Here is a 13,842-nt window from a genome sequence, read left to right on the forward strand (position 1 = left end):
TGCAGACCGTAAACCCAAGCAAGATAAATGAAAAGGACACTAACTATAGCGAAATTGAGGCCCGCTGGCTACTGGCCCATGCCCAGCCCGAAACTCCCTCGACGGAAGTACTTCACTGCAGGGTTAACTGCCTTCCCTTCGCACGAAACCCTTCCTTCAGATCAACCTTCGTCTCCTTCGGGCCCGTCCTTTTGTTTCCTTTCTCGTCTTTCCGTGTAAGGTAAAGTTTTTCCCCTTTCGCTTGTGTTATTAATTTTGTTTGTGATAATGAGGTGTTGTGTGACTGACACTAAGAAATTCAAATCAGGGTTTGGTTTTGAATCGTCCTGTTTGGTTCCTAAATTTTGTATTACTTATATAGGATAAGATGCGGTATGAGAAAGTATTTTTGTTATGATTTTTAGTTGTTTTTCTGGTTTAATAAGTCACGGTTTTTAGTTTTTACCCTCTATTGGGGTCGTGGGAAAACTGGAGCTTAGTATTGATTAGTAAACCTTTTAATAAATGAAGAAAAGAACGTTAATTGAAGCTTAATACTTAAAATCATATCACTATTTGGACATGGCATTAGAGGTAAAAGCTACTCTCTCTGTTTCCAATCGGAAAAGAAATCAAAAGGAATAAAAGATACTTAGTCTGCCTAAATTCAAGGCATAGATTTGGTTAACGGTTAGTAAATTCATGAATTACTTGATATCGTGTCATGGACGTTAGTTATTTAATTAGCACTATAAGGCTCCTGAGACATCACTTCTGCTGCTCGGTATTCTTGTGTTTGCTCATGTGTGTCAACTTGTGTGACCTCTGGCACTCATTATATCTTATTATTATTTTTGTAGTGTGGCGGAAGGAAATAATTTTTCGACTTTAAGGACTGCCTGAGATGGTAAAGCCATTTTTAGTTTAGTTCTTGAATTGTTCCTCCGATTTATTTTTGAAATTGATGCAGTATTGACGTTGTTATTGCTTGTTTCCAGTCAGCACTCTTCAACTTCCATGCCTTTTTAACAGTAGTACTGCTGGGAATCTGCGCCTGTACTTATTTGAAGATGCATTTTCCAGCGATCCTGGAACAGAGAACGGGGTATGTTCTCTCTGTTTTTCTTACTGAGATTTTGTTTCCCTGATTGTTGTGTTTGATCAATAGATCATTATTATAGTTTCTTTTTTTTGTTTTGAGATTGTGCACTGATTCATACTCTACCATTCTTCTTCTTCTCTTGCAAGATTCGTAATGTCACAGAAATTCATGTGAAAGTGATAATGTCATGGAAATTCATGGGAGAGTGATTTGATTGCATTTGAAGCTTTTGCAGTAAACATGGTTTCTATCCTAGGCTTCTAGTAGTTTGCCTGTTATGTAGTTAAGGAGTTAACTTCCCAATTAAGCTCAACATTCAACTAAAAGAATAGTCAGAGAGCATACTTTGAATGGCAAAGTGGGTGTACCTCACGTCACACTGAAGAATTTTGTGTACCATAACACGATCCAGGGCCCCACAATGGAAACCAACTCCGTATTCCAACTACTAAGAAGATATTCTTAGAGCCAGGCTACCCTAGGCTGAGTTCTTTTAGCTCCACACATAGTACCTTGATGGATGAGGTCCTTTTGACTCTTGTGGATAACATTTTAGACCGTGGTTGTGGATGATATGACAATGTCAATCTGTACCATCTTCTATTGTTCTCTGAATGGCTTATTAACACATTTTCTGAAGATGACAAATATGTTCTTTTATAGAGTGACATTTTATCGGAGTTGTCTGTTGTGATGGTCACTAGACAACCTGCAGAGATGTTTCGTAGACAGATTAGACGTTGTCTCCCTCCACCCCCCCATTCTAGCTCTAATTAAGGCAGGTTACTTCAAATTGTCTGAGCTCAATTAGTAGTTCTATTTTTAATGTCAATTTTCATTGTTTTTTCTTTCCAAACGTTCTTATGTCGAGCCTATTATCTATTTGATTTAAGCACAGTTGTGTATTATTAAAAGATTGATTGGCACAGTTATCCCTTTTTTTTTTGGGTTGACAGTTGATTGTCTTTAGTGATTACAATTGGTCCTAATGACTAAATTATGCTTATCTGACAGGTTTCGTGGTTTCTTTTGGAAGGCAGCCAGAATAGGTAGGCCTTTATTTATCGATGTTTACCATCATCTATCCACAGTAGTCCATGTTTCCTGTTTCACTTCATTCTTTTGATTTCTCTTCTTGGGGACTTCATGCTTTTCATTTTTTTTTTCTTTTGGATGGTGTGGTTGATAATTTATAAATTATGATCATTGACTTTGGAGACCTGGGAAGCTACCCTTGGGTTGCTATCAAGGTAAACGTAGATAAAAAAATTTCAAAAGCAATGTTTCTTCTAGTGATGCCCCCAGATGTAATCCCCACCAAAGAAAAGCCACACAAACCCTTGATATGACATCACTTGGTCTACTACCCATTTATTTTGAATTACTTGAATTTTAAGCATGGAGGTAAAAGAGAGATGTGGATTTGGCTAATCAGTCTAGACAATTATCCATTTATTTACAAAGGGAAGTGATTGATTTAGACCTTTGCAAGACAACCTGTAGTATAATTATCAAAGGGTCTGCGGAACTTCAGATTGCCCATTGATTGATGTCCATCTCTGACATTTGAACTTTTAGACATGCAATCAGAGGAATTGCAAGTGAAGTAGCGCATGCATTTAGAACGCCATGAACTTCTAATTCCTTGCTCTTCTCGCTTTGGAATCCGAGAGGCTAATCATTCTTGTCTGGTTTTCTGAATTAGGTGAGCGCTTGAGCCCATGGGTGGCTGTTGGATGCTTCACCATGGGTGTGTCAATCATCTTCTTCTGAGCCACAACTTGTTGTATTCAGATGCAAGCTTCATCTGTGTTTTCTTTTACTTTTTTCATATGGAAAATCTATCCAAATTTGATATCAAAGGATTTGTGGTGAGAATACTGTTTCACCTAGTTGACATTTTTTTTCATCATTCTCTGGATTTTTTTTATTTTTTTATTGATGATGTAACAATTCATTGCCTATACTCGATCATTAGTTGTAAAAATTGCTGTCATAGTAATGGTTATGATAGAACAAGTATCACGTGCCAAGGAAGAGCCCTTTGTTGCATTATCATATTTTATTGAAACAGGCCTGTGAGGTCGGAAATCCAACTTGAATACTACATGAAACATTTATTGGCAGTGCCTTTTTGTACGATAACAACCCACATATGTTGGAAGAAGATGGGATGAAAAAGGAGGAGATCAAGCTTGGGGGTCTTAAGGCCAGCAGGGACACATGCAATGGTATAAAGTGATAGCTTATGTTTGAATCTCCTAAAGAACCAAACGTTGTCTCCACCCCAGTGCAAAACAGTGAGGATAATCTTCTTCACGGGTCTCCTTTGATTCCGCCCATCAGCGACCTTCCCCACATCTTTGTTGTATCTGTCATCTTGGATAATCTTCTTCATGGGTCTCCTTTGATTCCGCCCACTGACAACCTTCCCCCGACCCTCTTTGTTATATTTGTCATCTTGGATAATCTTCTTCACCAGTCTCCTTTGATTGCGCCCATGTATTGACAACCTTCCCCACATCCTCTTCGTTATATTTGTCATCTAGGATAATCTTTTTCACTGGTCTCCTTTGATTGCGCCCGTTGACAACCTTCCGCCCATCTTCTTTCTTGTACTTGTCGTCTTGGATAATTTTCTTCATTAGTGTCAGTACGGTAGAAACCTTTTCATTTGGGACTCTTTGTTGATTGGAAATCATTTGAAACTGTTGTCTTAAATTTAAATGCTAAGTTTAAATGTGTAGCTAGTCGAGCTCTCACTGGAGAGGAATCCAAGCTACAGCCAATAGCCACGAGACTAACCAGAACAAAAGTTCATTGAACCTTGGATGACACCATGACCTGAGTTATGGGACACATACATAGTTTATTCCAATGTTTTGAATACCGTACCGGATGGCGTACTGGTCAAAGTACTAAAACGAAATATTTCGATACTGGTACCGTTTCGTGTACCATTTCGGGATAGTCGATATATAAATAAATTATATATATAAATATATATATAAATTATATTTCAAAATAATAATCTATATATGAATAAATTATACATGAATACATATGTATATATAAATTATAAATAGTTTGATATGAATTGGGGTCAAAAAATGAGATTATAACTTTAAAAAATGAAAAAAATAAAAAATAAAAAAATAAAGACTGAAATACTGAAATACCGGCCAGTATGCAGGTCGGTACGGCCGGTATTTCAGCCAATACGAAACAGGTACCTTACCTGTACCGGTCTGGTGACCGTACGGAATGTACCGGCCGGTACGGTACGGGACCAAAAACACTGATTTATTCCTTCGAAACATTGTAACATTAACTATATATAAAAATAAGTACTCTTTACCCCCTCATCTAATTATAACCATTAAGAGCATTGTTAATGGATTATGCATATGTAAAGGATAATTTTGATGAATGTAAGATGAATTTAGATTTTGACTATTCTATTTATATAAGTCTCCTCATTTGAAATAATTATTTTTTTATTATATAATAATAAAACAATATAAAATGAATTTGACTTTAGTTATTCACATCAAATCTCCACATTGGATATTCATTTATTTATTATATGGTAATAAGTAATTAATAATTTAAAAAATATTTAATTTTTTTAATTATTAATTTAATTTATTTTATCATATTTTAATTATTAATTATTATTTTATTTTATTTTATCACATTTTACTATTTAATTTAAAGAAATTTATGGAAATTTGTGGATGTAGATGGAGAGAAGAGAGAGTGTTATAAAAAAATAAGAAAATAAGTATTTTGTATATGTACAGTAGATATCAAATTTGATATTTTCTTTAGGATTAATGTAGCTAAAAGTTACAAAATTTGCTAATAGCTAATCCATTACAAGTGAATTTTGTATCCTATAGTTAAAAAGTACACTTATTTTTGTATATAGATAATCCAATGAGACTGCTATAAAAAGATTGAGGTTCGGTCTTGATTTGTCAAATTATAATGGAAGATGTAAAGTATCAATTTTTTTTTCAAATTTTCACACAAAATAAAATAAACAATTTAATTTTTTTAAATTTTAAAACAATAATAATATTAAAAAAATATATTCTAACAATATTTTATTTAACTTTTAAGTTTTATCTCAACTCATCTTATCTCATTTACGAAAACAAACTAAACAAGTTACAATTAAAAAGAAAACCATTTTTTAACATTGCTGAATTTATTTAATAACCACTAATCAAACACATACAGATATAAGACTTGATTTAAAAAAACAAAACAAAAATCATACATGTCTTCCAATGTTGGATTGTTATACACTGGCAAAGATGAAGTCATGAGCCTGACGATGATGCCACGACAACTCGAGTATGGAAGATCTACCAATCATGAAGTAATCGGATCCGTTAGAATACATAAACCATGCTCAGTCCATCCATTTGCTAATATCTACGTTAGTTCATTATCAAATAAAGCATATCCATTTGGATCGGAAAGCCAATTACTAGAGTCTTACCAAACTTCTAGCTCCTCACGCTTCAGCACTCAGCTCTCACCTATCGTTATATACAAACCCCACCACCATTGTTCAGCATTCAGCCATTATGATCTCCGGCCATTGCCCCGATATCTCGCTTCAAAACATTGCCAAACCTAGCAATGGCCTCCGTCTGCTGTTGTAAGACCTGACCCACAAAAATGAGAATAAAGACGTGAACACCGTGCATGCACCATATGTTTTCAGAAATGAAGTCAAAAGAAAGAAAGAATAAAAAAAGAGTTCCAAATTTGGTCTACTCTCACCTCCTGCATATCAGCATATGACTGTTAAATCTATTTTGGTCGATCCTGGAAGATAAACAGAACTGCCAGCCCCAATGCCATTTGCTTGAACACGAGACAAAGTGAGCAGGTTTTGTATCCTCCTAGAAAGTTCTTCTCCAGATCCTTTCAACTGAAAAATTGTCTACTGACAGTAGACTTAGTACCATCTTCTGTTAACAGCATAAGATTAGCAAGCTTCAGAATGAAACGTCTACCTCTCTAGTTATTGCAGCTAAACTTCTCGGCCAATGAAACGTTTTTCAAATTTTGTTCTCTTCTCGTTGAGGAAAAAGATTCGTGCAGTCCCTATTTGGCGCGCGAGATCTTTCATATTAGGGTACTGCTAGGGTGCCTGCCCCTACATTAATTAAATCTCACTTTTTTTTTTCTTTTGTCATTTTCATATTTTTTAAACATCTTTAAATATTTTTTAAAAAATAAAAAAATATATAAATAAATACATAAACAATCAAAATGAAGAGTAATAACAATGACAAAGAAGGCTTTCAAATTCTATAAAATGGAATGCTAATTATTGGGAACCATATTTAAATGCATTCGGTTTTTACACTTATCTCCTTTCTCTATATAATCAGCCCTGAAGTTTCTATCTGGATTCTGGACTCCTACTTAAAGACTGAACACCAAGGGATGCTTAAATAAAGGGTGTCAAAATCAATATAGGTCAAACGTTATATATTCTTGCAAAAATACTCGGCCTTCCCTCGTAGCATCACTCTCAGTAACTTTAGACCTGGAAGAAGTCTCCCCAAAAGCTAAACGTCTAAGATTTCTCTGACCGTGTAGTCAAGCATCTTTTGCCACTCGAGCCAATATCAAATTACGAGTGATTTGGCGCTGATACTGACAGTCATGCGCTTTGGCTTTCACACGGAATCAGGCACCATAGGGCTTCCAATGCTACCCAGGGCTTGAATTGACATATACAATACAATACACGTAGTCCTGACTCCTACCTAAAAGTGCAGGACCCATAAATTACAAGGAGCCTATACATATTTTCTCTATCAAAACGAAAAATTTTACTACTCTGAACCTAACATTGATAAACTGAATAGCTCTTGCTTCTCCAAAAGCTAAATGCTTTACCCATCTTTCTTCTAGAGATTGATTTACATAGCGGCTTCGATTCTAATGCAGGCATAGGATTCTCCCTCTTTTCAGCAAGCCGATGCATCACAGTAGGTGGTGGTTGGTCTCGTTGTCGATGCTCCCTAAACAGCATCAGAAGTTTCCGAGCCTTATCTTTCCCCCTGGAAGTCCCGTTCACTGACATTGACACCAGTGCAGGTATTACCCCTTCTTGTAGAACAATTTGACTGCATTTCTCATTTCCCTTGCACAAAATCAAGAGACATGAGACAGCTTGCTCCTGCTCAATAGGCTCGCCAATGTCTAGCATTGTTGCTAGTCCACCAATAAGGCCAGGTGCTGATATAATCTCATCCTTTCCTGACTGACATGAAGCCAGGTTTATAAGGACAGCAATGACTTTTTCTGCCCACCTATGATCACCAGAAGCTGCAAGAAGGGATTGGAGGCCACTGACGATACCAGCTGAAATGAGGTTTAGAATATTGGATGGAAGAGTGGAGACATTATAGAGGGCATGGAGGGCATCAAGCTTGCACTGGGGTTCAGTATTAGCTCGAAGGATCTGGGTTAAGAAAGGAACTGCCGGACTTGAGCCAATGACAGGCTTGGCTTCTTCAAGGAAGGACAGGTTCAGATAGAGAGCTGTGGCAGATCCATGGGAATTGGGGTTGGAGATCATCTCCTCCAACAAGGAAATTACTCCTGCAGCAAACATCATTTCCTTGTTTCTGAAAAAGAAATTAAAATAGCAGTTTCTTCAGAATCTTTGGTTTATCTTCATGGTTAAAAAATTAAACAACTTTAACATGTGACACAAGCAATTGGACCACACCCATATGAAAGTTATAAATTATCGAAATGTCAAAAACAAAATTAGTCCTGACTTTCATGTTTTTATGAGCAAAAGATCCAAATGTGCGAGTCTGTGCTTGACACATTCTTTAAAGAGGTCTCTGAAAAGAATTAAATAAACAAAGAGTATATTCCATTAATGGTATGAACCAAATTACTAAGACTAGCAATGCATAGCTCATATAGTTAAAATTCTGAAAGCACTTTGAATATATATATAGTGCATGAAAATCTGTTTTTTCTATAAGCAAGTGAGAATATGAATTTTTTTATAGGTAATATATATATATATATAAATATATTGATGAAAATGTAGTTGCTGAAATTGGCTCTATAGACCAATGGCCCAATGGTATCAGATCCACAGATTCCTATCAGCATACAAAATATGGAATCACTCTAGGTCCATTCATATACGAGAAAATATGAATTAATGCCAGCTTTTAAAGATTATAACCTTCATCTTCTTTCCCGTAAGAATTGCCACTAAACCAATCAGGAAAAGAATCCTTACCCTTTGTGTACAAAATGTCATCATAAACAGATCAGTATAACAATGATCAATTTATGACGCTAAAGATACAATAAAAAAATAAAGAGGGAAGCATGTAAAAATTTATTATTAAACAATATTCGACCATTCATCCCTGTAACTGTTGTCTCAGTTCTTCATATTATCGCAGGACCATCTTAATTTTATGGTACTGTCATCACTCCCATTAAGACGCCAATACTGTTGAAAATTTAAGCCCAAAGGTCCTGTATGATATCATGAAACTCCAGGAACAAGTGTACATACCTGCTATTGTTGACAGCTAGGTTGAAGAGAGCCATGGCACCACTTTCCTGAGCCATTACATTCCCTTCATGCAAAGCTGAATCTAGAAATCGCAAAAGAGCTTCCACAAACCCATTGCCCCCCATAAAAATCCTAGCCTCCTCGTCATCCTTCAGCAACAACCTTATTTGCTCCACCACTATACACTTTTTCCTCAAATCTTCCTCCTCATCCAAGACAGACAGAAAATGCTGGTAACTTTCCAACAAACCAAGCTCACACTCTTCCAGCTTAGGAGACAAATTTTCCATTTCATTTCCTTCAACCTCCTCTGTGGTACCACACTCCTCTAAAGGAATAGCCTTAACCCCCTTTGGATTGCAAGAGCCAACACTGTCCATAGCTCTTGAAATTGCAGATTCAGACTCGGATAATGCCAGCCTCACATTGTTGTGGTCAAGAGACTCAGGAGGCCCATCAGGAATATAAACTCCATTCTGTTCACACCAACTAGCAATGAGACCTTTAACACAGTAATTAGGAGTCAATGAGAGATGTGAGAGCTTCTGTTGAGTCTTTGGGCAGGTATTATGCCCATCACCAATCCATTTCTCAATGCAGATCCTCTCATATGTTTGCCCAGAAGCAATGACCACCGGATCATACATAAGCTGCAATGATATTGGACACCTCAATTCTTCAGGAGGCATCTGCCCTGATCTTCTGTTGTTTGGCTTCAACCCTTCAAAGGGATGACCATTGCCACTAGGTTCACAATCATCAAGAGAGCCCTGAACAGTGGGAGAACAAGGAGTAGAACCCTGTGAATCATTGTCATCAGAGATCTCACTTCTAAATAATTTGGAGTACTTTCTCATGAGATGTAAGAGATGAACCACAATTGATTCCTTCCTCTTGTCTTCTTCCACACGAGCTCTTTCTATGAGTTTCTTGAGAGCTCTTCTCTCTGTAAGAGCTGCTCTCGAAGAGGTTATTCCAAGTTTAGTAGCAGCCTGGTGAAAACATTCTAGCTCGTTATTAACATTACTGTTATTGATTTTTTCCCCCTTCTGGAGCAATGCAATAATTTCATCACCAACATGCTTCTCTAATGGATCAAGCGTGAAGACAGTATCGTCAAGTTCATTCACAATCTTCTGAATCTACACAGAAATTCAGTTCTAAATGAGGTCAAAAAAATATTTATCCAGAAAAAGTGTAAAAAATACTTGAAAGTGGTAAAGACAATAGAAATAGCAACAAAAAAGCCAGATAAAATACGATCAAGAAGGACAATACATAGTGTATTTATATATACTTTCAAATCAGAATACAACAATTTTATAAGAAATATGACCCTTTAGAAAAAGAGCTATGTCTGGTTAGTATAAAGCCAAACCCAAGAAGGAAGTGTAAATATGCACCAGGATCATTTAGATGGCCGTCCAGCATGTGAGCAACATCTGAAATATTTGAAACAGGCTTGCAAAATCTTTCACATCTCAATTATAACTCTGTTTTGAATACCAAATAAAAGCAAGCAAATTATCCAAAGCCAGGTCATGGAAGGCTGAATCAAATATAATCAGCAAAATCTTTTCTTCCCCTCTTTCTTTGACAAGGAAAAGCAGGTTAACACCTTACCAGCCAAAATGGTAAAAAGGGAAAGAAATCCTCTGGCTTTTAAACAATCACGAGCTCTCCTTATATGCAAGTTAACGGATGCCCTCCCATGGACCCACAACACATCATCAGACAAGGGCCTACATAGTGGCCTCAAACAAAAAATCCCAGCTTAAACTCACTATATCATGTACACTTGGCTGTCAAAGTTTCATACTATGTCTTCAAGTTTTTTTTTTAAGTTTAGTTAACTCAAGTCAACCCATCGTTTTTTACCCATACATTAAAGCCCAATTGTCACAAATATTAGAGCTCATATTTTTGTAAAGCCCGTGATAGCAGATGCGATAGCATGGCACATGAATAAAGATGCATGTCAACGTTGCCCATAATGGAGGGAAACGTATCTTGCAAGACTGCTGAAGCCATACAAGCATGGATAAAACTTCCCAAAGCAGTTGGAACTCAGCGAATAGATTCACTAATCCGGTTTGGCAGTCCAAAGGAATGACGAGATTACATCAATTTAACAATCAAGTAAAAACTCATTCAATGGATAGAAGAAGGTTATTATGCGCGCACCTGAGCACAAAGCATAAAACACAACATCTTAGACTTCTCATACAATAGGGAAATAAAAAGACTGAAGAACTTGACTAATACTTACCTGAGAACCAATTGATTGTGGGACAATATCGTCGATGTGCCTGAGACTGTCTTGAAGTGCACATCTTGCCTTCTCGAACTTTAGAATAACAGAATCCCCAGTTATAGCCTGCATGATAAGAAAGTTTTTATTAATTGAACATTCCCGGACATACAACCCAACACCCCACCCCCCCAAGAAAAAAAAAAGCAGGAGAAAAAAAGACAAAGAACAAAATTACATATAGGAGTACCAAGTTAAGATCACATGATGGATAACTTATTCCTCTACCTAATAAATTGAATATCGAAGTGAAATTATCTCACTATATAAAATTTGAACTCATAGTCTCATTAAAAGAAGCATACCAAGTAGAGTTTACTACATTCTGAGCAGTGTTGAAGAACATTCTTTGCCTTCTCAAGTGCTACATGCAATGAGCACAATGCCTGAATGCCAGATTTGCTCCTTGGGCGTGCTGCTTCTAAGGTAGGGAAGACTGATATTACCTTGCAATATATCGCAGAGAGTATCTTGCACATTTCTCCATGTAACTGCAAAAGAAAAATGTTGTGAGGTAGTAACCCAACGTTAAGGAACTATATTGAAACAGTTAATACTGGATTCAACAATTCTATATAACTACAGTCAAAAATAAGAAAAGCCTTGTGGATGAAAAACCAACTTATAATAAACTAGATGGTCAAATTCTTCCCAAACTCATAGACATAATCAGCTTGCAAGTCGTTTTGTTTACCAATGTAGAATTCACTATCTACCAAGGAAACCCAGTACAATTTGTAGAAATAATTGGCACCAGCAAGAAAGAGAAGACATTCTAAAATGCCTTATACGTTACTTCATCTGGAACCCAACTCCAAATACTAATCACCATGGGCAATTGACAAATGGCGTAGATGGGACTCTGTCTACGCTCATTAAAAATCTAAAAAAGTAAATAAATACATTTAATGATCGATGACCAAAAGGCTTAATACAAGTAATTTGAATTCAATCCAAACATTACACACCAATACCTTGGCATCAGTTGCTGCAAACAAATTTTCTTCTACCTCTGTAATGTCCATTATCAAGCTCACGGCGTGAAATTAGAAACAAGCTTAGTTATTCTGCGTTAGAAAAAGAACAAAATGAAATCAACAAGTGCATAAGACGCAATTAGCTTAACAAGAAAGGCAGCGACCGGGTTAAACTGCTACAGCTAAAGACCTTTCGTTGCATCAGCTACTTTACGTGCTAATAAATCCACAACCAAACTATTTTGGTAGAAGAAACCGAAATCAAAAATACATGGCGAACCAATAAAAGTACTAGTCTACAACACTGTTTGGTTGCTTTGGAGACAAATAAAACGAGATTTAACATTATAATTCCTTTTGGATTTTTTAACTAAGGTGAAGAGCACACCGCAAGCCAATATCTGTAAAGCTCTGATGGTGAAAAACAAAATCCAAAAAGCAAAATATTTCTTCCTATATTTTTTTAAGCAACCAAACAAAGCCATGACAAAAACGAGAAAATATTGACACTTCAAAAACACCACCTCGGAAACAAAAGAAGGGATGTCGGCAAAGCGGACTACTATTTGTTTTTTTTTTTTTTCCTGTAAAACGCAATGGATCCAGGTATATGACATTCCGAGACGAATAACCGGAAAAACATAAACTATCGATTCTGATAGTTCTTCGATCACGTAAAACCCAAAATTCGAAAGGAAAATTTCCGAAACAAAAAGGGAAACGGAAACAGAAACAGGAATGATGGTAGGGAAAAAAACACATAAATTGATTTGAACATTTGCTGGAGTACCGGAGATTGAAGAGCTCAACAAAGTATGAGTTCGAAATTGAGCTCCGGAGAGAGAGAGCGAGAGAGAGAGAGATGTTTAGCTTAAACGGGACGTACAGAAATCACCATGAGCTAATGAAATTCCAAAAACAGCAAAAAAACAGTGCAATGTACATTAATAGGAATTACTCAAGACAAATAAAGCAACTCCTAACCATAAACACGCGAATTACCCACGGAGTGCGATACAAGCAGAGGAAAACAACGTGGAAACAGTTTTTCTTGTTTGAAAAAAACCAGAAAAAAGGAAACAACATTTCCGTAAAACAAGGCAATCTAGAGTATCGAGAAGAGAACTTTTAGATTGACGGAAGCTTAGGGTTTAGAACCGAAAACGCACCAGAAAAAACAGAATCAAGCCAAGGAGGCTTCATACAAGAGCATTTACAAGGATCCCATGAACCAAACAGAAATCTGAGGTTTTGGTGATGCGTGAACTTCCATTTCATTACAATTGTTCGGTTTGAAGGGGTCGAATCAAGAAGAGTGAAGGAGATTAGGCGTTGGATAACTCTGAGCGGGCGCAGATGGTGAGGAAGGCTGGTAATCGGAAATACATTTTCAAAGACTTCGAAGGTCTTATTTAAAGCAGAACAAGACGAGGACTCTGGACTAGAGATCATCACCAGCCTAACAATATTTTTTTTTGTTTTGTTTTGTTTTTTTGTTTTTTTTTTTTAAGCAAGTTAGGAATTATATTAAGAGTTTTACATCCTACAAATAAATCGTGTACTAATATTCATATTAATATTGATTTTTTTGTATTCTAATTTTAAATTAACATTATTTTTAATAAAATCTACTTTTTAACCAATTACATTAGATTGGTACACATATTAATGTATAGTTGTACTTACAACTAAATTTTTCCTTATATTAAAAGCATAATAAAAGTTTAGAGAGTTTAAGAGATCTAATTATACAGACAAAATAGGTGGAACTTTTCAACTATGAAAATTCAGCAAGGATAGAGGAATTTAGATTAAGTGATACTTCCAAAGGTATAAGTCGTCACCAGTATTTTAAATACCTTACTATACCGGTCAATGGTCCAGTATA

The 13,842-nt window shown here is 36.2% G+C and overlaps 2 protein-coding genes and 1 non-coding gene across 5 annotated transcripts; 1 reads left to right on the forward strand and 2 right to left on the reverse strand.

Annotated features, from left to right (window-relative positions):
- The first annotated feature begins 74 nt into the window (after nucleotides 1-74).
- LOC122312388 (protein kish-like) lies at nucleotides 75-3,118 on the forward strand. Its single transcript, XM_043126973.1, has 5 exons — nucleotides 75-220; nucleotides 840-886; nucleotides 978-1,084; nucleotides 2,096-2,130; nucleotides 2,787-3,118. The coding sequence occupies exons 2-5, from the start codon at nucleotides 884-886 to the stop codon at nucleotides 2,852-2,854; spliced, it is 213 nt and encodes a 70-aa protein (XP_042982907.1). The 5' UTR covers nucleotides 75-220; nucleotides 840-883; the 3' UTR covers nucleotides 2,855-3,118.
- A 3,280-nt stretch (nucleotides 3,119-6,398) lies between these two features.
- LOC122312387 (U-box domain-containing protein 6-like) lies at nucleotides 6,399-13,411 on the reverse strand. Of its 3 annotated transcripts, none has more exons than XM_043126969.1 (6): nucleotides 13,124-13,411; nucleotides 11,952-12,044; nucleotides 11,283-11,468; nucleotides 10,936-11,043; nucleotides 8,667-9,808; nucleotides 6,399-7,743 (listed from the first exon to the last, which is right to left on the reverse strand). In XM_043126969.1, the coding sequence occupies exons 2-6, from the start codon at nucleotides 12,000-12,002 to the stop codon at nucleotides 6,957-6,959; spliced, it is 2,274 nt and encodes a 757-aa protein (XP_042982903.1). In that variant the 5' UTR covers nucleotides 12,003-12,044; nucleotides 13,124-13,411; the 3' UTR covers nucleotides 6,399-6,956. The 3 variants fall into 3 exon arrangements, with proteins under 3 accessions (XP_042982903.1, XP_042982904.1, XP_042982905.1); XM_043126970.1 differs by lacking the exon at nucleotides 13,124-13,411 and adding an exon at nucleotides 12,745-12,763; XM_043126971.1 differs by lacking the exons at nucleotides 11,283-11,468; nucleotides 11,952-12,044; nucleotides 13,124-13,411 and adding an exon at nucleotides 10,070-10,850.
- Nucleotides 8,176-8,360, reverse strand: LOC122314602. The gene has a single exon (XR_006243817.1). It is a non-coding gene; the product is annotated as a small nucleolar RNA snoR2/U65 (small nucleolar RNA).
- Nucleotides 13,412-13,842: the final 431 nt, after the last annotated feature.

The sequence above is a fragment of the Carya illinoinensis genome, chromosome 6 (assembly GCF_018687715.1).
Source record: "Carya illinoinensis cultivar Pawnee chromosome 6, C.illinoinensisPawnee_v1, whole genome shotgun sequence".
Lineage (NCBI taxonomy): Eukaryota > Viridiplantae > Streptophyta > Magnoliopsida > Fagales > Juglandaceae > Carya > Carya illinoinensis.

Bases quoted from the DNA above. Each gene is read 5' to 3' on its own strand.
- LOC122312388 (XM_043126973.1), top strand. The intron at 1,085-2,095 runs GTATGTTCTCTC...CTTATCTGACAG, and splicing joins ATCCTGGAACAGAGAACGGG to GTTTCGTGGTTTCTTTTGGA. The intron at 2,131-2,786 runs GTAGGCCTTTAT...TTTCTGAATTAG, and splicing joins TTGGAAGGCAGCCAGAATAG to GTGAGCGCTTGAGCCCATGG.
- LOC122312387 (XM_043126969.1), bottom strand. From the start codon at position 12,002: ATGGACATTACAGAGGTAGAAGAAAATTTGTTTGCAGCAACTGATGCC. The intron at 11,469-11,951 runs GTATTGGTGTGT...TTTCTTTTGCAG, and splicing joins TTGCAGCAACTGATGCCAAG to TTACATGGAGAAATGTGCAA. The intron at 9,809-10,935 runs GTAAGTATTAGT...ATTTCTGTGTAG, and splicing joins CACAATCAATTGGTTCTCAG to ATTCAGAAGATTGTGAATGA.